Source organism: Macaca fascicularis, chromosome 1, assembly GCF_037993035.2.
Source record: "Macaca fascicularis isolate 582-1 chromosome 1, T2T-MFA8v1.1".
Classification (NCBI taxonomy): Eukaryota; Metazoa; Chordata; class Mammalia; order Primates; family Cercopithecidae; genus Macaca; species Macaca fascicularis.
In genome coordinates, this window is record NC_088375.1 from 164,588,431 (window position 1) to 164,611,956 (window position 23,526).

General features: G+C 35.0%; 1 protein-coding gene across 16 annotated transcripts in view; it reads right to left on the minus strand.

The window, feature by feature from the left end:
- LRRC7 (leucine rich repeat containing 7) overlaps positions 1-23,526 on the minus strand; it is a 553,605-nt gene that overhangs the window by 18,758 nt on the left and 511,321 nt on the right. For all 16 annotated transcript variants that reach the window (XM_074003903.1, XM_074003898.1, XM_005543054.5 and 13 more), the window contains one exon: positions 13,557-13,649. In XM_074003903.1, coding sequence (XP_073860004.1) covers positions 13,557-13,649 — 93 coding nt within the window. The remainder of the gene's footprint in view (positions 1-13,556; positions 13,650-23,526) is intronic.

Below are 23,526 nucleotides of genomic sequence, written 5' to 3' on the forward strand. Positions count from 1 at the left end.
TTTTTTCTGTTTTCTTATTTGTGTTTTCCTATTTTTCTACAATGATTACGCACTACTTATAAGATTAAGAAAATAAAACAAACTTAAATAATTTGGGTTAATGGTGGCACTCTTAGGAGTGATGCATTAACAACATTGGCCAATTCAGTTGTACAAATGGTCAATTCAAAAGAAAAAAGAAAACTAGTTGTTTGAAAAAAAGAGTTCAATAAGGCTCAATGATTCATCCACCAGGCCAGTGAATGGCACTAGTTGTGACAACAAATATAACACCCATGGTTCTTTCCACACTGGGCAAATAGCTCTCATGTTCCATCATTTGAAGAGACTATATATACAATCAGTTCCCCTGGTAGCCCCTCCTTTACTACTGGGGTCTCTGTACAATAGGCAGAATGACTCAGTTGCCCAAAATAAGCCACTACATCTCTGATCGCTGGAAGTGAAGTTGTTTTGACTATTATTTTATCTCAGCAGTCAAAATGTCTGCTACCCAGTTAATTTTGATTGCCTTTCTTTAGCTCATTGTACAGGAACAGTTTTAGTAATGTTTGTATGAATCCAGTTCATAGAAGTTGAATTATAGCCATCATATCTGCAATGCTTGGAGGAACTACCAACAGTCCACACCTGAACTGCTGAAAGAATACAAATGTGGTGTCTGTGGCAGGTTTAATTTCACTGATCACATAGTTCTGGAGGATTCAACCTCTGTTCTGAAGACTTGCTTTGCTTACTCTTATGGTGGCCTGAGTCTTCCAAAGCATGTATTGCTTTTTTCCGAAAGCTTTATTACTTCACTTTATTACGTCTTTTCAATCAATAAACTTTATCAACTAAGAAATTGGTCCTGCCCATTGGTATAGTTTCCTTTTTTCCATATATATCCTATCAGCCAGCATACTGCCACATTAATCCAAACAGAAAGCAATGACTGCTCCATTTGATCACGGTTTTTGGCATTCACTATTTGTGGAGGTGGAATGTTTCCCAAGACTGCCTACAAAGGTCAGTGCCCTAATTTTTAACTGCATTTAGGCATATAAACGTTGCTATATGAAAGAGACCAGATAAATCTAAACCCATTTTGTGGTCTCTTTTATGATGAATATTGATGAGAAATGTGAAAATGCTGACCCTGCTTTGAAAAAGCTCATTGTAGCAACGTGTCACCCTTTTAACAACTCATTTTATCCTGAGATTTTAAAGAATACTTTGGCACTGTTGACAGAGTTTGGTGGGAAATAATCAGTCTGTTTGTATTCTAAAAATTAGAAACAATAACTTCCTACTGTTTGGTGAAAAGTTATCTCCTAACTTCCAAACAATAACAAGCCAACTTGTGTGTATCAAATATCCAAATAATGGCATCTTATAAATCTTTCAACTCTGCTAGCAAGATCTTAAATGTGTTCAGTTTCTTATAACATTTGGCAGAATGCTAAATGAAGGACAAATTATGATGCAATACATTTAAAACTAGCTATGTAATGTACTAATGTAAGTCAAAATGAAAAATTATAATAGTTTATTATTGCATAGCTTTATCATAAAACTTTATCATAAAACTGCTGTTATATAATAACCCATAAAACTAGGAGCTAAAAGTAGCAGCAACTTTAATTTCAAGTTTAATTTACATACCATGAAGCATTCTCTCTGCTTCTGTCAAGTCCCAGAGGAAGGGAATCAATAACTCTTTTTCCAAGAGGCAATATGTATTAGTTTTCTACTGTTGCTGTAACAAAGTACCATAAACCTAGTGACTTAAACCTTCACCAATTTATAATTTTACTGTTCTGTAGGTTAGAAGTTCAACATAGGTCTCACTGGGCTAAAATAAAAGTTTTGGTATGGCTGGCTGCATTCTTTTCTGGAAACTTCAGGGGGAGAATCCATTTCTCTGCCTTATGTAGCTTCTAGGAAATGTCCACATTCCTTGGCTCACGATCCCATTCTTCCATCTTCAAAGCCAGCAATGGTGAATCTCTCTGACCATTTTTCTGCTGTCACATCTTCCTCTGACTGCAGCTAGGAAAGATTCTCCATTTTTAAGGCCCATGTGATTACACTGGGCCCATCTAAATAATCTAGGGTAATCTTCTCATTTTAAGGTCCTTAACTTCATCACATCTGCAAAGTCCTGTCTGCCATGTAATGTAACATATTCACAGTTCTGATAATTAGAGAATTAGGATTTTTTTTTTTTTTTTTTTTTTTTTTTTGAGACAGGGTTTCACTCTGCCGCCCAGGCTGGAGTGCAGTGGCATGATCATGGCTCAATGCAGCCTTTGCCTCCTGGGTTCAGGTGATCCTCCCACCTCAGCTTCCTGAGTAGCTGCGACTACAGGCATGTGCCACCACACCTGGCTAATTTTTATATTTTTAGTAGAGACAGGGTTTTGCCATGTTGCCCAGGCTGGTCTTGAACTCCTAAACTCAAGTGGTTCACCCATCTTGGCCTCCCAAAGTCCTGGAATTACAGGCATGAGCCATTGTGTCCAGCCTAGGATGTTTTTGAGAAGCCATTTTTTTCTATCTACCACACTGCAAGTAGTGGTCAAGAGTATAGCTCTTGAGTTTACCTGTCTGTGTTCACCATTTACAATTGGTGACCTTGGGCAAGTTAATATCTATGGACTTAACTTTTCGTCATCACTACAATGGGTTAATAAATGGTACATACTTTACAGAATTGTTAGATGAAGTGACTGAGTACAGATAAAATAGAACAATGGATGACACTCAGTCTAGCATCAATAAATGTTACTTTAATTATCAAAAGTCTGAAACTCTGCCAGCCATGGTGGCTCACTCCCTTAGACCCAGCACTTTGGAAGGCTATGGTAGGCATATTGCTTGAGCCCAGGAATTTGAGACCACCCTGGGCAAAATGGTGCGACCCCGTCTCTATTTTTACTTTTTTAAAAAAGTCTGAAACTCAATCTACAACTCAAGGTCTTTAATCCAGCAAAGCCCACATTGAGAGTTTCTGAGTCTCCAACTATACCAGATTTATTGGCAGAAAAAATTATTTTCCTCTCTGTTTAGAGTATATTGAAAGGCCAATATTTGCCATCTTTCCTTTGAATTCCTAACAAATAAGGGGACATTGGCATCTCTAAGGGGATGGGAAGGGGCTGGAAAGTTCCTCCTGCCTCACCTGTGGTTCCCTGGTTGTGACTCACAGTGATAATGGCTCCAATTACTGTTCACTCCTAGTAGTGGACATGGGTCCCATCTGGAGGGCTTTCTAAACGATTTTTTATTAACTTTCAGGGACCACTTCCTTTAGTAGCTCCAAGTCAGGAGTCTCAACCCTTTATAGTAACGGCTAATAGAATCCACTGTAGTTAGTGGCTTGTGGCGTCTTTAAATGGGTTTTTCTTATGTCTCTCATCTCAGGTTCTTTAGTGACTTGAAAGCACAATGGCTTTCCCTCAGGACCACCTCTAGAGGGTATCTCACAACAGAGCAATATGGTAGGTACTGCAAACTCCTTTCAAAAGAATGGAAATCTTTGCTCTTCTCAGACACCAGCATTTGGACGTGTTTGAGACAGGCACAGATCCTGTGGATTCATCCATCACAGAGGGACTCTTCTAGGTTTGAACCAAAGTTAATCTAGAGAGGGCTAGCGGGATGTACCACATAGGCATGATCTGTTGCCATTTCCTATTTCCACCTCATTTTAAAACTATCAATAGTCTTTATACAAGTCGTAATGACTATTTCAGAAGTACTCATAATGTGCTTATAAAACGTTTTGCTTTTCACAAGTAATTTTGGAAAGGGTAAGTTTGGGAGGCTTCTTGCATTGTTAAGATCTGACCTTGCCTTACTGGTTACCTAGCCTCTACATCTCTGGACATAAACCTTAAAGGACTTAGAAAGCTAGTTTACAAGGCCAACATTTAACATTCTAAGTTTAGAGGAGAAAGGAACTTTATATGGCTTTTTAATGATGAAGGTGAACGATTGTGACAGTCCAGCTATTGTAAACGTAGACACCAAAATAGAACTTGTCTTAAGGGACCTACGACTTCAACATATGAAATATGCTTTTCCTTAAAATTCTGAAAAGTCTTGGCTCTAGCTGATGCTGAGAAATTGGTTTCTAGAAGACCATATCTCAAGTAAAAATTATATACAACTATAATTCAGAACATATTAGTTAAAAATAGCATATAGTATTTCATGCTTTCATATAACTATGAAAGTTCAAAGAGTGTTTCTAGAGGCAAAAGTGACTCATGAAAACAGCAAACAGAGCCATAGATTCAATAGCCATAGATTCAATTTTTAGGGGGAAACTTTTTTTTTTTCCCTAAAAAGTAGCAAATATTAATTTTCTTTCATAATGTGGGCAGTGTTAATATTGAAGCTATATTGTGGCTTGTAGAAGCAACATTAGATATACATCAGAGCCTATATTTACTTAGTCCCTATGATTATTAGAACACTTGAAATATCAAGGATAAAGGTATTATCAATAGTGCTCCTCTCCATGAATCAAAAGTGTGATGACAAAGTATTTTAAGGTTAATTGCTACGCATCAAGTTTTAGGCTTTGAATAATTTGATACCTTAGCAACTGATAAATTCATATGCATCAAGAGATTTATTCTATGGCCATTAGAAGCTAAGAGGGAGGAGAAGTGAGGGAAGAAGAGAGAAAGAGGGAGAGAGAAAGAAAAGGAGACTGACAGCTGAATATGATGCTTCCATGAATAGCTGCACTTAGCTCACAAAACAGTTAAGTGTAAAATCCATAAAAGATGAACAGAAAGGAGAACTGCTTTAGAAACAGAAAATTTGAGGTAGAGATACAAGTAAAAATTCTGCAACTTACTAAAGTCTTCTAAAAATTTAACAAAAATTTTATGCATGGAAAGGAATTTCAGTTTCATTAATTTGTAAAAAAGTAAATATTACAATGGAAATCACTTGGTTGTATTTGTAAAAAAATTTATTAATAATGCATTGGAGCAACGAAGAGACTAGTGCAACCCAAAGAAATGGACTATGGGATCACAAATCACTTAGTGGCAAGATAATGAAATGTAATATTCTAGCAAAATAAATACACGTTGTTTGGTCTTTGGACTTGCATCATTCTTTTAGGTCATTCTAAAAGTTTGTTTAGTAGCATATATATGAGCGTCAAGATGACACTCTTCAGACCTGTTAAAAGCAACCAAAAATAAGCAATTTATTCCTGTTTCTCTAAGATTGCTTTTAGAAATGATATATTAGTACTAGAATATTTTTTATAGTTTGATACTGATAATTGTGGGCTGTTCTTTTTTAGAGAATTTGAACGTAAGTGCTAAAATTGTGTTTGGTTTTGGTTACTTCACAATTATGTTTTAACTTTTATTAATTGCTTAGTATTTCTACTATTGTTTAACAATTAAACACGTCGGGGATGTCTGTCTATTGTGACTGAAAGTGCATTTGCATCCTGTTTATTTCTTAGTGAAATTGTTGAATTTTCTTTGACTTGCTTGTCATATGTTCTTTTAAAAGTCAATAATCATTTTCATTCACTTACAACCCTTCTGGATTTCTGGATTCTTAGGAAAAAATAAAAGAACTATTTACCATTTATTTTATTTTATAAATCCTTTAAAGCCTGTATTTAATACGGGACCCCAACTTGTGGTGAATATGTGAATTGCTAAGATTTGTACAGTTTGCTGATCCAGTCAGAGCCCCTAATGGCTTTTCCTCTCAGCTTCACAAATAACATAAAATAGTAAAAATGATTAAAAACAGGAGTGGGAAATGTAAGAGGCTGTGGATTCTTCTTTTTAGCTATTCTTAAAATAGTATTGACAATCAGGTTTCTGATTATAATTCCTGAAGGCTCCCTCAAAGCCCCTCTGGTTGTATAATTTTTTGACACTATCTGCACTATTTTAAAATCATGAATTGAAAAGTAAAGACTTCAGTGAAACTTTCTTTAACTAATTCTGCTAAAATAAGGTTTTTGAAGTGAAAAATTGTTTTGTTGTAAGCTATATTCAGTCAAACTGATTCTTATAGGTTTAATATGGTTTTATTCAATGGCTAATGCATCATTTTATGGTCAGAACATGCTAGAACATTTCTTAGACATGGCTCAGGAAGTCAAAAAGGCTGGGGGCAAGTGCCAGAAGACACTACAGCTGTGAATTCTTGATATGATGACTAACAAAGTGGCTGTTAGGCCAAGGCTGTGCATAGGTGGTGTAGAGTAGAACAAAAGGGGTGGGGGAATCATATTTAGTCTCGATATTTATATAATTATTTAAAAATTTTACAGTGCTGATATTTTCATTCATTTCCTATGTGTTTTTAAAAAGGTGTAGGTTAAAGAAAAAGGATATTGTAGTTGTACACATCTGAGACTAAGAGTGCATTTAAAGGAGGATAATTATGCCACACACAGTAAAAGCATTGAGACTGCCTGTGGCTGATGGATGAAGCGGTAGCAGTTCACACTCAGCAAAACCAGCAAAGATTTAGAAGTTAAAGTCATTCTTGATTCTCTCTTTGTCTGTCTGGCCACTCTCATTTTATGGTCCAGAGATGAACACCTTCAGGGAACTGAAGCCACCTCAGCTAATGCCACCACCTCAGCTGAAGCTACTCCAGCAAGTGCAAGTCATAGAAAACTTGAACATATCATGGGTCTTTTTCTTCAGTGTAGGAATAAGCAAAGGTTCCCAAGTCTAGGTACACCATTAAGTTAAGTCATTCTGAGTCAAGGTAGAAACATTCGTTGACAGAGAGGACAAAGGGAACATCTGATTTTTTTTTTCTCTCTTTCAACAGAGAACTCAGTATACCTCAATAAACAAAAAATGACAAATAAATACATATGACTTTTCTTTAATCATTTTAATGTTTAATTCTACCCTAGAGAGGTTGCTTGTTTTCTATTAATGAATGTCCTCAGGGGTTAAGTGATAGTCTTTTTTGATGGAAATGTGGTTTGTGCATGGCGATGGGTTTATTCAACACGATTTTTAAATATAGGAAGCAGTTTTCTTTTCCATTGTACTTAGAATCAGATACTTAGACTATGTATAACTATACTATTTATATTGTAAAGCTAATGAATAATTAAATAAATGCATAGGCCAAGCGCGGTGGCTCACGCCTGTAATCCCTGCACTTTGGGAGGCCGAGGCGGGCGGATCGCCTGAGGTCAGGAGTTCAAGACCAGCCTGCCCAACATGGTGAAACGCCGTCTCTACTAAAATACAAAAATTTGCTGGGTGTGGTGGCGGGTGCCTGTAGTCCCAGCTACTCGGGAGGCTGAGGTGGGAGAATCGCTTGAACCCTGGAGGCAGAGGTTGCAGTGAGCCGAGATCACGTCACTACACTCCAGCCTGAGTGACAAGAGCAAGACTCTGTCTCAAAAAAAAAAAAAAAAAGTGCATATATGTGTACTTTGGTACCTATTCAGTAATCCTAAACTACTATTACTTACTATTTAACTCTGGATTTATTGGTTATTCTTTTTAGTAATTATGTAAGATCTTATTGATAAGCTAATTTTAAGTGCTTTCATATTTTGATTAAAAATGTTTAGGTTTCCAAAGTACACATACATGCATTTATTTAATTGTTCATTACCTCTACACTGATACTTTTAAATGACCTTACTTTTTCACATTTATGCCCCAGTGAACGTTTCCTGAAGAATTAATGATATTTATTTGCTTTCATAAGCTGAAATTCATGTCTCCTTTCTATTATAATGTCTAGATACCGACATTTTTTCAATTGGCTAAAGCACGCTACCATGCCTTTTAAAGAAAGCTTGATATAAGTCATCACACCTGTAGGAATACTATTTGTAGGAGACTGTGAAGACTACATTTCATTCCTACCAATGTTTCTGAATAGATCTTGGACTTTTTACTCCAACATTAAGACAATGAACTGAAAGGTGAAAATTCATTTTTTATTAAAGAAAGAATTCATCTCACTTTTAATGTCCTCAAATAACCTAGTGGCATTCTGAACCTCAAATTGCAATGTGACTAAGATGCAGCTGAAGTAATCAGTTATGTTTATAAAATAATTTATGCTTGAAATTTATTTTTAAAAATCATTTTATATATAAAATAAAATCTGTTTCAGCCCCTTCCTAAATTTAGTCTGAAGTACTAAAACAATTTGATCTCCTGAATTTTATTTTCATATAATGCACAAATTTTTTGAAATTACTTTGCCTTACATAATCACTTGAAGTAGAATTAAGGATGTGACACATATATAAATTATATTACCTACAAAATGAATTTAGAAACATATACAATAAATTGTATTTGTCTAGTAGCTGCACAAAGTTAAATATGCTAAAAGTAGTTTAATATTTATGTAGTAAATATACATCTTGCGCTATATGGAGTTTTAAACAAATATGTTTGCTATTCTCTTTTTTTATATCCATGGAGAAAACCTGACAGGAAATAGGCATATGGTATGTACCTTTTCTATGAGTGAAAAACATATCTTTAGCAAGCTTTTGTTTATGGATCACCCAATGTCATGAAGTTGAGCAAAACTGGAACATTATTCTTGCGCATTTTCGAACTTGCCATTGCCCCACGTGCCTCTGAATATTGTTATCCTTGGGTAAAAGTATTAAACAAAAGCTTCAATTCTGCATGTCTGAGGGTCCTTCTTTTCTTAATATTAATCATGTAAAAACTTTTATTTGATGTAATATACATATCTACACAAAAAAGATGGAGTGAAAAGATGGAGTGAAAAGTCCTGTTGCAGGCTGTTTGGGCATCTGGAGGCAATAATTTAAATGTAATGTAAATAATTTATAGTAATTTAATCTGAAATTCTAGGACATTTACTTAGAGTTGATTGGTGATAATAGTTTACATTTTCTATGCTCCTAATATTCTTTCGATGTCTTGGAATTTGACCTGTACCATAAGCAAATTAAGGCATTTAAGAAAAAACATGAATTTGTTTTTTTCTGTAATTTCTATGGCTACATTTAGATGGCCCAACTTAGTGGAAATATGGATGAGCTCTCTGGCATCTGTTGAGCTTAGGCACTTATGACTATTCTCCACATAAATGGTGGACGGTGGAGGATAACTGATTCTCTGGCCCCAATGCCCCAGTATGTATATTTGCTGCTGTCAGGTCCTTTGAGGATGGGCTGAATCCATAAAACAGCTTTCATTTTGATACTATGAGTAGATAATCGTTCATGTGACTGTTCAGTGCAACACCTTTACACCATATAGGGAAAGGGGCTATAAGTCTTTTTTAATGTCTTTAAGATCCAGGAGCTTAGTTCCTCTTCCCGCAGATGGAGCAAGGAAGAATATGAATCCCTGAATGATGAGTTTTGTGAATGCATCATTAAAAATTATCTTGTTTGCAGAGTCCTGGGTTGCCTTATAAAATAGTACAACAGCATGGCATCAGTTATCTATTAATGCAGTTTCCTCTTTCTAACAATATCCTGTGGAAATTATACTGGTAAATTCCTTAAATTTTGCAATGAGAAATTATTATTTTATGAGTGCTTACATACAAGCAAAGAGTATTGTGGCTCGCTCCATTGGCAGAATCACCACTGTAATGATACCTTAGTCCACAAGTTATATAATTGCTGAGCAATCTTCTCTGTACAATATGCTCCTAATTATCTAGGTTCAATAGAGAATACATGCTGACTCCCAAGGACTTGTTGAAGCAAATATCTAGACTATGACTAATTAGAGGGCTCTGTAATACTCTCAATATTAGAATATCATATTAGACTCAACTCTACAGGGTATAAATTTGTCATGTGGTTCTTCTGCTAAGTGACATTTGCAGATAGAGGCATGTATTATAATGCTTATTAAGGAAAGCATTTGGAGTCAGCTCAATTTTGTTTCAAATCTTGTCTGCCACAGATCAGCTAAATGACCTTGGGCAAGTTAATTAACCCCTCTGGGCCTCAGTAAAATGGGGAATAATAATACTACTCAATTAACAGAAACTGTTATGGAGATCACATAAATTCATCAATTCCTATATATAAAGAGCCTAATACAGTGCCCAGCATGTTGTATATACTCAATAAAAGGCTATTATTTTTATTGCTTTACTATCAGATTTATTGGCTCAAAATCTTTCATCTTTCTGCACATCTTGACAATTTGACAGTGATGTTTCTTTATTGTAATAAAACAGATAATGGCTATCATACACTTCTTTGAGAGGACAGAGGCAACTAATTTCCATCCAGTGTTCTACTGCTTTCTCTTTCCAAGTATGTAAAAGCAGTTTCTGCTTGACAGTGAACACTGACATAATGAGTTCTATGGTGACTGGACTGGTGTTTTTAACTACTAAACGTTGTTTTGACAATATCAACTGCAGGGCTAATTGTGCTCTACCCCTTTAACTGGAGGAGAAAATATTTGATCAAGACTACCTTGGATCTTGAAGGGTAGTTAAGTTTGCTAGATGAGATGCTGTTCTAAATGCTCAGTCTGGTAAAAATATTCCATCATATTTGGCTTAATCCTGATTCCTCCATAAAGCCCCAGTTAACTTTTGGGCTGCCTTGAGTGTTTTTCTGCAATAATCTCACACTACCCCAGAACTTAGATCAGAACGTCTGCCAGACCGAACAATACAGTTCCCTTTTGCCTCAGCTGCAGCTCTCAGCTTTTTGAGATGACTGTTTCAGTCTTTCCCTGTCTGGCTGTAATAATTTTGGATGCTGTCTCACACTGGTCCTTGACATTTCCCTGAAACTAATTTCCATTAACAATAATGAAGAGAATGGAACAAATGTATTAATTAACTTCAGTACAGAAAGTCCTCAGTACCTCTAAGACATTCAGACATTCTTGGATACTTTTTTGAGCAGCAAAACATTCAAACATCCATGAGCAGTAAGGAAAATAATATAGTGTATTTCTGAGAATATTCCTAATCAATGACTTATTTATTTGAAGAGAGTATGTATCATATTAAAGTTTAAACTTTTGCATGAGTAGACTCCTTACAAGTCTACCTCAGACTCAGGCAGTATTTGTTGAATTTAAACATCTGTTTAACTTGGCTCCTCTTACTTCCAGCTGTAAATCAGCCATTTCATGAAAAACCAATTTGTTTCTCTACATTTTCATTTTGTTAGTGTTTAATATTTTTGGGTAGGTTCAGGCACTAGGTTTTACTCTAAATTTTATGCAACACTTTCAGAATAGGGCACTAGGGCTAAAACAAAAAAAAACACAACTGAATTTCCAACAGATTAATCCCTTTCCTTGTGAGTGGACTAAATTCTTACATAAATTGTCAGTCAGTGTCTTTAGATCCTCTGAACAGTTAACCAAAGTGTACCCATATGTTTGGCATGCCACCAAAACTGGTCAATAAATGGAAGGCAGTATTGAGATTCTTCTGTAGATTTGGAACTCCTAGTTGCTCCCACCTATTTTATAATAATAGAGATTTACTTTTCAGATTATGAATGATTTTAGAGTGTAATCAGCCAAAGAAAAGTGCTTTTGAGGGGAAATCTTTCAATGGAAACATTATACAATTCAAGTGCTTTATCTGTTACATTTAACCAAAAGAGCAAATTATAAGATCATAGACATAGTTCAGTCTCACTAGAGTCATCAGAATCTTACAAATGAGGAATGAAATGAATAGCTATAAAGTGTTCATATTCATCATAGTGGAAGAATTGCAGGCAATGATTTGAAAGCCTCAGATCTAGTCTCTTTCAGTTGCAAAGAGCAGAAATGCAACAGTATTCTGACATTTTGACTATTTAACAATCTATTCATCCTTAATTTAAAAATATTTTTTATCCTGTACCTTCCAAAAATATAGTGAAAAGATTTATATGCTGGTGAGAAAGAACAGAAAAATATGTCTTGAATTTCAACTATCTTAAGTATCATAAGGTTATTAACTTTTCATTGAAAGAATTTATGAAAGAGATGTAAAATGAAAGACAAAAATAGGAGTCAAGATAAATAAGACATAATGATTTGAGGTTTTAAAAAATGCTATCATGTTTCTGATAATTTTGAACTTTTATGCTTAAGATATATTAAAATTTATTAAAATCAAGCAGTTGGTCTAAGCCATGAATATTTTAATTGTAATAAATCAATGGTATCCTCAACATCATTTCAAAATGGAAATATAGTAGTTACTTAGGAACAGATGTTTCCAACTGGCATTCCCCTAATTATAAGATTGCCTCATATACATTCCTTTTATATGAGTAGCTGCTCCAGCCTGTTGACCAAAGGAGCTCTCCTCCATGGTCACTGGAGATTTTCCTCTGGTCTCTTCCTTCCTAATGTATATAATCGTGCGAACAATTCTTCCTTTTGGACCATCCTCTTCTCCTGACCTTCTCCAAAAAGGAAAGGAAGAAGGGTAGGAAGAGTGTAAGAAACAAGATCACTGGGAACAAGAGGAGGAAAATGTGGTGTTAAAGGCTCTGTTTCAGGCTACAGAAAGCTCCAGAGTAACAGCATCTTGGTTTTTCAGAAGTAGGTCTCATAATCAGAAATTAATCTGTAGGTTTTTATAATTGTGATGAGTTGAGAGGGTGTGGACTAGCTTGTAACTCAAAGGTAAGTACAGAGCGTGTGGAGGTTTTATTCATATTTAATTTTTGTCTTTCTTCATCATCCTAAAGTTTTATGGGGTCACTTAATGCAATTTGATGAGGTCAAAAGTAGATAGCTTCAATTATCATTGAATAATTACTAATTGATTCAAAGCTGAGAGTATTAAACACTGATGGTAGCAGGGCAGGTTCTATAGCTCCAGGTAAACATTTAAAAAATAAAAAATCAGATGGTTCACATCAGCGTCAGGCAGGCCACATGTGAGCAAGGGCAACATCTTGAATGTCCAGGAAATGGCTGAGGTTAGAGTTGGCGTGCCTTAATTCCACAGTTTGACAAGCAGGGGTAAGTATGAGAGGAGGACCTAATTCTTCTGCTAATGTTAACTGATTTTCTAATAGAAAATTTGTTTTCTGTGGTTTCTCAATTCTACAGTTCTATTAGCAAAATTCTTTATATGCTTGATGAATTGAAGAGATGGCAGTCAGCTTGCCTTTGCATTGAATTACTACATAGTCATTAGTATTCTGTCAATATCATTCTGCTATTGTGAGAAAACAGTTTCCTAAATAAGTGACTTACAAGTTAACCTTTGGAAACAACTTGTAAGAAACTGCCTATATACCTTTAATTACAAATATAGACAACTGTGAAGCCAAAAATAAAAACAAAACACAAAGCCTTCCTACAAAAATACAAAAAAAACTCTGCCTTTTAAGTAGAATGTTTAGAGACTTTTCCCTTTATTCTTAGTATGTGTTAAGTGCTGCAGTAAATTCTTTTATCCCTGTGCTGAAAAAATTTCTAATTGGCTTCAGAGTTAGCTAGCTCATGAAAACACAGCAAAAACCCTTGAACTTTTTTCTAACCTTTGTTACGGTAGTAGATAGTATTTTTCTAATAAAAATTGTCAACAAGATATTCATTTCTTACCTTGTCAGAAGGTTTGAATGGATTTCCTTGTCCACTAATTCCACCACTGATACTAAATCCAAGGCCAGGATTCTTTTCTATTCTCACACAAAACTGTGTAAAAAAGATATAAAAAGGTAAGTAAATAGCTATCAAAACTAAATATTTTCAAATAACTGTATTTCAGTAGAAAATATTCACATTTCACGTGATTTCTTAGGGTTAGCCTATGTTGACTTGATACACAAAAGGCAATATAAACTTTGACAAAGGTTTAATGCTTCTATATGCATCAGTTATGATGGAAACTAGCTTGAAATTACCTGGGCAAGAATATATTGGCAAGTACTTATTTGTTACCATGTACAGGACTAACTTTTGATTAGCCATTTTTAAAAATTAAAAGTCTTATAAACACTTAAAATACTATGCATTATCTTAGCTATAGACCATAAATGCACATGTATTCAGGTTGATTAGAAAGACTGTCTGAATAAGTGAAACAAAATTTTAAAATGTAGAGTGAGAGAAAATACGGCTATTTAAATAAATTGTGCCTGCTTTGTAGTGGAGTAGAATAATTCATCTCCTTGTTAGATAATTCTTTGTTTAGGAGTATTAGATCTTTTAGTTTGAGAAAGTAGCTACAGCTTGTGTGAGGGTGAAGAAAAGGAAAAATGAAATGCTCAGTGGAGAGCTTCAAGTCTAGCAGCAGCTCCTGGAGTAGGAGTTAGGAACCTTAGAAGAAAGATGAGAACAGTGTGATGAGGTCTAGTTAAAGAAAGAGGTCAACAATATGGAGACATTGCTAGGGAAAGAGAATGGCCAATACGCAACACAAGGGCAAACGTCCTAATGTTCTGTGTTATATTCCCTCCCCAACATCACAAATCATCAATAAAAGTCTATTAAACATGAAAGTCTTTTGCTTTATAGTAGTATGGGGCAATGATGGCATTAGGAGTAGGGTCTGCCTTGGGATAAGGCTGTAGTAAAAATGATAGCAATAATAGAAGTTAATAAAAAGAGTGTAGATTAAGAACTCAGCAGAAATGACATCAGTGCCAGGGATGACCTAGAGAAACTCTAACAAACCTAAGAATTCCTGGAGACCCTGAGCAGCAGATGTGTGTGTGGGCTATGGTAAAAATGTTGGTTCTCCAGGTAAAGTGGGACAGAGTGATCCCAGATAATTGAAAGATTTTGGACCAAGAGGCAGTATACATTGGTTACATAAAGAAAAAACACTTTGTAACTTTATTATGTATTATTTATTTATTTATTTTAGTGACAAGGTCTTACTCTGTCACCCAGGCTGTAGTGCAGTGTTGCAATCAGTTCACTGCAGCCTTGGACTCCTGGGCTCAAAGGATCCTCCTGCCTCAGCCTCCCAGCTAGCTGAGACTTACAGGTGTATGCCACCATGCCTGAATAATTTTAGTTTGTTTCTTTTTCTAGAAATAGAGTCTTGCTGTGTTGCCCAGGCTAGTCTCGAACTCCTGTCCTCAAGTGATTCTCCCACCTTGGCCTCCCAAAGCACTGGGATCACAGGTGTGAGCCACTGTGCCCAGCTCTTTTACAACTTTTAAGTACAGAGTAAGTATTAGGTGAACCAAGTGTTACCAAAGGTTAGCAGGCAAAAGATTAATAAAGAGTTAAGAAAAAAAATAAGATGACATACTTTGGCATATATTTTGTATTTACGTAACTACATACTGGAAAAGTTCTTAAACGTGATTGTAAACATTTGCTTCTTAAGTAGCACATTTTTACCCCCAGCATTCTTGCTTAGCCTATTAATTTGCTTATGGCAAATGTAAATGCCCAAAATACTCTTTACATTTTGATTGTGAATCTATCTTCAATCCCTACCTCTTAGTTCAAGGCAAACTGAGTCCTATTTCTGACTTAATTAGCACATACTGTCACTGGAACCTGGATCAATTAGGTTTGTCTGTTTAATAATCCTATACTTAATTCATTGTCATATTTCATAATAGTAAATATAATGTTTAACTATTAGATAATTCACTTGCAATACAAGATGAAAAACCTGGATGAAAACCTATGCACTAATGTGATCTTTATGTAGTCATTAATGAATAGTTTCTAAATTATGAGTAAAACTATAAGTACTGTCCCTTATTTTAAAGATGTTTAGTTATAACTTTTCCTTCAATTCAGCTAGATTTGTTAAAACTAGTTATCATAGGTACTAGAATTTACAGTTTATAATACTTTGTATTTTTATATTGATCATAGTTTATGAATAGTTTATGAATATAAACTTACAATAGCCTGATGTAGCTGAAAGAAATATTTTAGCTTTATTCAGTATGCTAGTTGATCTCTTTGTTATTATTTATTAATTAGAAAATGAGAAGAAAGCAACCAATATGATGAAATCATTTTTCTTTTGTGTTTTTCCACGTTTTTATGCATTTCCAATTACATTATTTAAAATTGAGGTTGTATCTTTCTAGTGTGAATATTTCATATTGCCACAACATAATATGTAGAAGGTATATGCACTTCTGGCTTTCTCCAGGCCACTATAAAACTCAAAGGAAACAAATATAACAGGTTTAATTTACAAAGTAAATTGCTGAGAGTAGTTTCCAGTTGTTCTCTTTCAAGGTAGTGACTATATCTATTTTATATTATTGTAAATCTTGAAGGCACTAAAAATCTAAGAGAGACAAATTTCACATGTGCCAAGTATATGAAGAACTGCCTTAATATATTTTTTAATAATAGAAATAATAAAGATGACAGTGGAGTTTTATAAATGTGACAAACATAAATTCTGATCTGAAGCTAGACTGCTCTTGGGCATGCTAAGATATGGCTAATACATTGTATTGTGACTAGTGGGTCTCATAAAGCATGTCAGAGAGAGTATTCCTCTCACATATAAGTAGTTGCACCTGCCTGCTAAGGCCCAAAGAAGCCATAAAATGTAAGAGGACAGAATACCTTACATCCAAGAAACAGTCTGAAACTAAAGAGGATCAGCAAAGAGGAAATGCAGTGTTCTAGTAAAAGATTAGGTCTAGGAAGCTAATAAATAGTTTATTTAATGAGAACCAGTATTTTAATTTTCTTTTTATTTATTTTTTTATTTTTTTGAGATAGGGTCTTGCTGTTTCTCAGGTTGGAGTGCAGTGGCATAATTTTGGCTCACTGCAGCCTCTGCCTCCCACGTTCAAGTGATCCTCACATCTCAGTCTTTGGAGCAGCTGGGACTACAGTCACGTGTCACCATGCTTGGCTAATTTTAAAATTTTCTTTGTAGATGTGAGGTCTTGAACTCCTGTGCTCAAGTAATTCTCCCACCTCAGCCTTCCAAAGTGCTTGGATTATAGTCGTGAGCTACCATGCCAGCCTCAGTTTTCTTTTAAGAGACTGGTTTTAAAGAATGAATGTTTTGGCTGAAAACACATCCAGTAGTAGTGCAATCAATGGTATTTCAGAGTCTGCTTCTGTAATTCTACTTTACTTGATACTTCCAGTCTGTGTTAATCTTACTCTAATTACAATACTGGGTCTTATTTTGGAAGGGCTTTTTTGATAAAATGGATTGTTACAAAAATTAGCTTGGCATGGTGGTGCACACCTGTAGTCCTCGATACTCAGGAGGCTGAGGCAGGAGGATCACTTGAGACCAGGAGTTTGATGCTGCAGTGAGCTATGATTGTGCCACCGCATTCCAGCCTGGGTGAGCCCTCTCACTAAAATAAATAAGTAAATAAATAAATAAATAAATAAATAAGTAAATAAATAAAGAATAAAGGCTAAAATTCTCCCTGCCTTTCTCAATAAAAAGGATATGATGACATGACTCCTTGTTAAAATACATGATGAGTTTTAGAAAGAAAGAGTGTCAGTTATTCAAAGAGTGCCTCAATTGTCAATGACTTTGAAATAAACTACTCTGGAAAACTGTCATAGCTTTGACAATAAAAACTGTTGCAGAAATAATGATGTATGACTTCCACATAATATTTATTCCACATAATATTTATAAATATTCCACAAATATTTATTGATTCCCTACTAAGTACCAGGCAGATAAAAACATCCTTGACCTCAAAGAACTTACATTCTAATGAGGAAGACAGGTAGCAAACATAAACAACAAATAAGTAATTTCAGATAGTGGGATGAGCTGTGGAAAAGAGCAGGAAAGGTAGTAGAGAGTAAGTGAAATGGAGTCAGGAGTTGTTCTACTTATTTATTTATTTTAAGCTTATTCTTGCCTCGGGAAAGAGCTATTTTCGATACAGTAGGTAAAAAAGCCCTCTCTGAGTATGTCACATTTGAGCAGAAATGTGAATGATGTCAAAGATCAAACAATGAACAATAAGAAAAATGAAACATTATCCCAAGCAAAGGGGATAGCAATTGTAAATGCCCTGAAGATGGATTGGTCTTTACAAAGTCAAGAAACAACAAGATGACATAAGGATGAACATATAGATCAATTTAATAGAATAGAGAGTCCAGAAATAAATCCTAACATTTATAGTCAGATGATTTTGACAAAGGGTTCAAGGTAATTCACTGGGAGAAAGACGAGTCTTTCAACAAATGGTGCTGGGACAAGATACCCATGTGCAGAAGAATAAATCTGTACTCATATCTCACACCATACACAAAAGTTACGTAAAGTAGACCAGAGGCTGAAACATAAGACCTAGATTATAAAACTCTTTGATGAAAATACAAAAGGAGTAAAGTTCATCACCTTAGATTAGGCAATGATTCTTAAATATGAAACCAAAGACGATATAAGAGACTGATATGTTGGACTTCATAAAAACTAAAAACTTTTGTGCTTCAAAGAAGACAATCAAAAAGTGACAAGAAAACCCACAGAATGAGAGAAAATATTTGCAAATGATATATCTGATTAGGTTGTATATCCAGAATATGTAGATAACTTTTACAATCCAATAATAAAAAGACATCCAAATGTAAAAATAGGCAAAATATTTTTTAAAGATATTTCTCCAAAGAAGATATATAAACATTCAAAAAGTATATGAAAATATACCCAATATCATTAGTGATTAGAGAAATGTAAATTAAAATGACAATGAGATACTAATGAACAGGATGGCTATAATACAACAGACAAACAATAATAAGTATTGGTAAGGATGTGGAAAAAGTGGAACCCACATTCATTGCTGTTCAGAATTAATATGTTGTAACTACTTTTAGAAAAGAATTTGGCAGTTCCTCAAAATGCTAAATATAATTACCATATGACTCAGCAATTTCACCTCTATGTATCTACCCAAGAAAAAAACATATATCTCCACAGAAATTTGTACATTAATGTTCAGAGCAGTATTATTCTTAATAGCCAAAAAGTAGAAACAACCCAAATGGTCATCAACCATCAACTGATAAATGCATAAGCAAAATGTGGTATATTCATACAACGGAGTATCATTTAGCAATGACAAAGAACGAAATACTGATACATGCTACATTCAGTTCTTTATGCTAAGTGCAAGGAGCAAATCACAAAAATACATGTATTGTATGATCCCATTCATATTAATTGTACAGAATAGGCAAATATATAGAGACAGAAAGTAGATGAGTGGTTGTCTAGGGCTGGAGGGAGTATGGAAAGTGACTGCTCATGGATGCAAAGTTTCTTTTTGAATGATGAAAATGTTGTAAAGTTAGATTATAGTGATAGTTACACAACTGTACAAATGTAATGATAACAATAAATTATACACTTTAAGCAGGTGAACTTTATTGTATATAAATTATATCAATAAAGCCGTTAAAAAACAAGGTCATCATGACAGAGCTACGGAAAGAATAGAAGGAGAGGAAGGTGGGGCCAGATCTGCAGGGACACTATGCCATAGTAAGTATGTACAATTTATTCAGAAATTTTGAAAGCCACTAGAGTGTTTTAAGAGGAAGAATGGTGTAATATAATTTATGTTTTTAAAAAAGGATCACTTTAGTAGTGGATAATAGACAAAAGGGAGGTAAACTGGAAGAAGAGAAAGCAATATCGAGGCATTTGAAGTAGTCAGGACTGAGGTTACGGCCAACTAAGATGGTAGCTGTGCAGGTGGTGAGAAGTGGTGGGTTCAAGGCATATCTTGATAAAATTGCTGTGGATTGAGTGTAGGCTGTGAGGAAGGGGAATCAAGGATGTTTGGTCATATCAAAAGGGTGATAGGCCATTAACTGAAATGGGGAAGTCTAGGAGGGAAGTAGGTTTGGTAGAGTTAGCAGCAGGAAGTGGTTTTTTAAAACCATGCTAAGTTTAAGAAACTCATCAGACATCCAGGATGAGATGTCAACAAGTAGCTAATTGCATAGAAACATCTGGAGTAAAGGAGAGAGAACAAGGCTGGGGGTACAAATTTTGGAGTCACTCAGCCTAGAACTGAATTCAGGGAAGAGTATGGATAGACAAGAGTCAAGTCCCAAGCACTAGATCACTCCAACATTTAGAGGTCAAGGACAGAAGAGGAATCGACAAAGAAACCAGGAAATAATGGCTGGTGTAGTAAGAGGAAAATCAATAGAATTTCGGCAGCCTAGTGAAGAAAATGTTTCAAGAAAAAGGTCAAACCACATGGCTGAGAGGTCAAATGAGATGAGGATGGAGATTTGACTATAAGACTTGACAGGAGCAGAAAGAATGCTTCATGGTATGTAAATTAAGCTTGAAATTAAAGTTACTGCTACTTTTAGCTCCTCGTTTTATGGGTTATTATATAACAGCAGTTTTATGATAAAGAGTGCTATGCAGTAATAAGCTATTATAACTTTTCATTTTGACTTACATTATGTGCATTACTTAGCCACACAAAATACACATAAAACTTCTTTGCATTTTCCAAAATTTCTAATAAGCCCATGAAATAGGCTCAAAAAGGAAACAGTGATTATAAAAATGTATATATGTTAATATTCAAGGATAATTAATATTTTTTGAAATACAAATTCTTCTATTTTCAAATCTTTTTCTGTTGTGAATGAAAGATTCAAATCCAGCTGAAATTCCTAGTTAAATCTTTCAAAAAGAGGTACTGGTCAGCTGGGTGCGATGGCTCACGCCTATAATCCCAGCACTTTGGGAGGCTGGCATGGGTGGATCACTTGAGCCCAGGAGTTTGAGACCAGCCTGGCCAACATGGCGAAACTCCATCTCTACTAAAAATACCAAAATTAGCTGGGTGTGGTGGAGCATGCTGTAATCCCAGCTACTCAGGAGGCTGAGGCAGGAGAATTGCTTGAATCCAGGAGGTGGAGGCTGTGGTGAGATTGCCTCACTGCACACCAGCCTGAGTGACAGAGGCTCTGTCTCAAAAAAAAAAAAAAAAAAAAAAAAAAAAAAGATGTACTGGTATCAAGATTGACTAATAAAATCCCCAGATGTAGCATTTTCTAGGTCTTTCAGAAAAAATTAGCTGATTCTGTATGTATCTAGGAAACAGAAACTCAAATGCATTTTTAGTCTGGAAATAAATTTTAAAGATTAGTCATTTCATTTCCTTCATTTTGGACTTAAGGAAACCAATAAGATAATATGTATTTAGTGCAACATTGAAATAAATCTTTTTATTCCCACTGCAATGTTTACTGCATTCTGCCATGTGACTGCACACAACTTATAAAGTCGATTGACAGACTTTCTGATGTTGAGTTACACATTCTCTGTTTCAAACTATGAATTACAAATTCAGAGCTGAAGCATTATTTTGATGACTGGAGAATAAAATTCTATGTGGGAAATATTCACAAATAGCAATTCTTTAACTGGGACAGGATAAGGTATAGGATGTCCCTGAAATAATTTGAGTAAATAACATAGATTAAAACCACATTAATACCTATTTTACAACTACCTTTATTGAACTATTCCCTTTTAATTAAAAAATTTATAATTTAAATAAAACAAATCTCTCCAAATGTTTCTTCTTACATCACTCAGCAGAATGTAGTTTTCTTCACCTGCACACAATAAATGAAGTCCTCACCTGGAACTCTTGAGTGCTCTTTGGGCAGCTGACCACAGCATCTAATCTAAAGAGATGTCTGAAATCCTGTCTCTCAGCTAACTGTTTTATGTAGTCCACATAATATTAAGTATTAAAATGATTTCTTTCAGGATAGACTACAGCATCTCCTTGTGAGTACGTTTTGGAACTTTTTCCCCTTAAATGTGATGGATGCATATCATTTTTTATAACTTTCTGAGGCTGATTCTAATGTGAGCTTACAAGTTCTCTTTCAGACACAAACTTTAGTTCACATGTATACTTGCAGGCACTGGCAGGAGACAGCCATAGAGCTCCTGCTATCCTGATGTGTTAGGTTGGCTGGGCTCCTGCCATTTTGATATGTTAGGGAGGTCCTCTTGTCCAGGGCAGACATGGAATGAAGGGTGTATTTTCCCATCGTTTCACTCTTCCAATGTGAATTTAATCTTGACTTGTGTGCTTGGCTATAGTGCAGCAGGCTGCAGCATGTAATGTGGTAGACTCATGGGACTCGGTTTTAATCCCAGCCCAGCTTCTAAATTGTGTGACTACAGGCAAGACATTAACTTCTCTTAGTCTTAGTTTTGTAGTCTATAAAATGGAAACTGCTCTACCTATATCACAGCATTATCAATTAAATCAGTGAATACATAAAAGGGTTTTGAAAGGTTTGAAGCATCATGCTGATGTTTGTCCTTCTTATTTCCACTTTGGCATCTATATTATCTACTTATTTAAATATACTCTATCTTGTATTACACATTTGTAAAAGGGAAAAACAAAGATGACGTTAGTTTCTTTTAAAAATATCCAACAGCTTATGGGCAACTTATGTATGCTTTTAAATAGTGATATTGTAATATATTATTCAGCTGATAAATTGTTGAGCTACAGAATATCTAAAGCAGTGCTCCTCAACCTTGGCTACACAATAGAAGCACCTTGGGGAATTTTCAAAAGTCTCACTGCCCAGGTCACATGTAGACTACTAAAATCAGTGTATCTGGGGATGAGAGCAAGACATCAGGATTTTTTAAAGCCCCTCAACAGATTCTGCAGCTGTGGTTAAGAACAACTTATATAAAGCATTACACCATATTGTGAAGGGGAGGATAAGGTGGATGGGATCTTTAAGCTTCTTTAGTTCCGCTGGGACACAAATGAAAGATCTAATAGGATGACTATTCTGAAGAGTTTTCCATGTGGAATGGAAGTCAAACCTTCACTTTCTGGCTGTTTTATTCAGTTCACTACTTAATACAACTCTGACTCTTACCCTCTATTATGTTTGTAAGTAATCTAAATGGTTTATGCATTAAAATCTCCTTTTCAAGTAAAATCCCTTGATAATGAACTTCAGGTGACATGTATATGGTTTTTGCTGCAGATATTATTTGAAGTCAGATTTATAGTTTACAGAAATTAATACATTGAATCTGGGTAACATTTTATAGTTGAAACATAACTTCCATATATTTAATTTAAACCTAGAGTTGAAAACAGACTTGATACTTGTTATTTCTGAAAAATAAACATGAAAATAAGTTCATTAAACTAGAAGTTTAGGTTTCTAGAGTTCTTGAATATTTTATCCTTTTTATTGTGATGGCTGGTTTGAAAGTTTAGATGGTTTTATCACTGAAGGGGAGCCTCAAAGCTTACTAAATGCTTCTTTATGGCTAAACAAAGTTCATTACTCCGCTTACATAACAAATGACACTCATTCTAATTCTTTCAATGTCGTCAGTTTTGGCATTGATTATATATGTTCATTTCCACATGGAACTTATTTTAATCAGGTTAAAAAGACACCAGTTCTTTGGGTGACCTTAAGGGATATAGAAGTATGTTTTCATTAATAATAATTTCCATTTGTTCAGTAGCTTTTTCTTTTCTAAGCAATTGGAAGTATTCATGAGTTCACTTGAACACTCCATAAGGCAGTTCTCTAATGCTGAGTT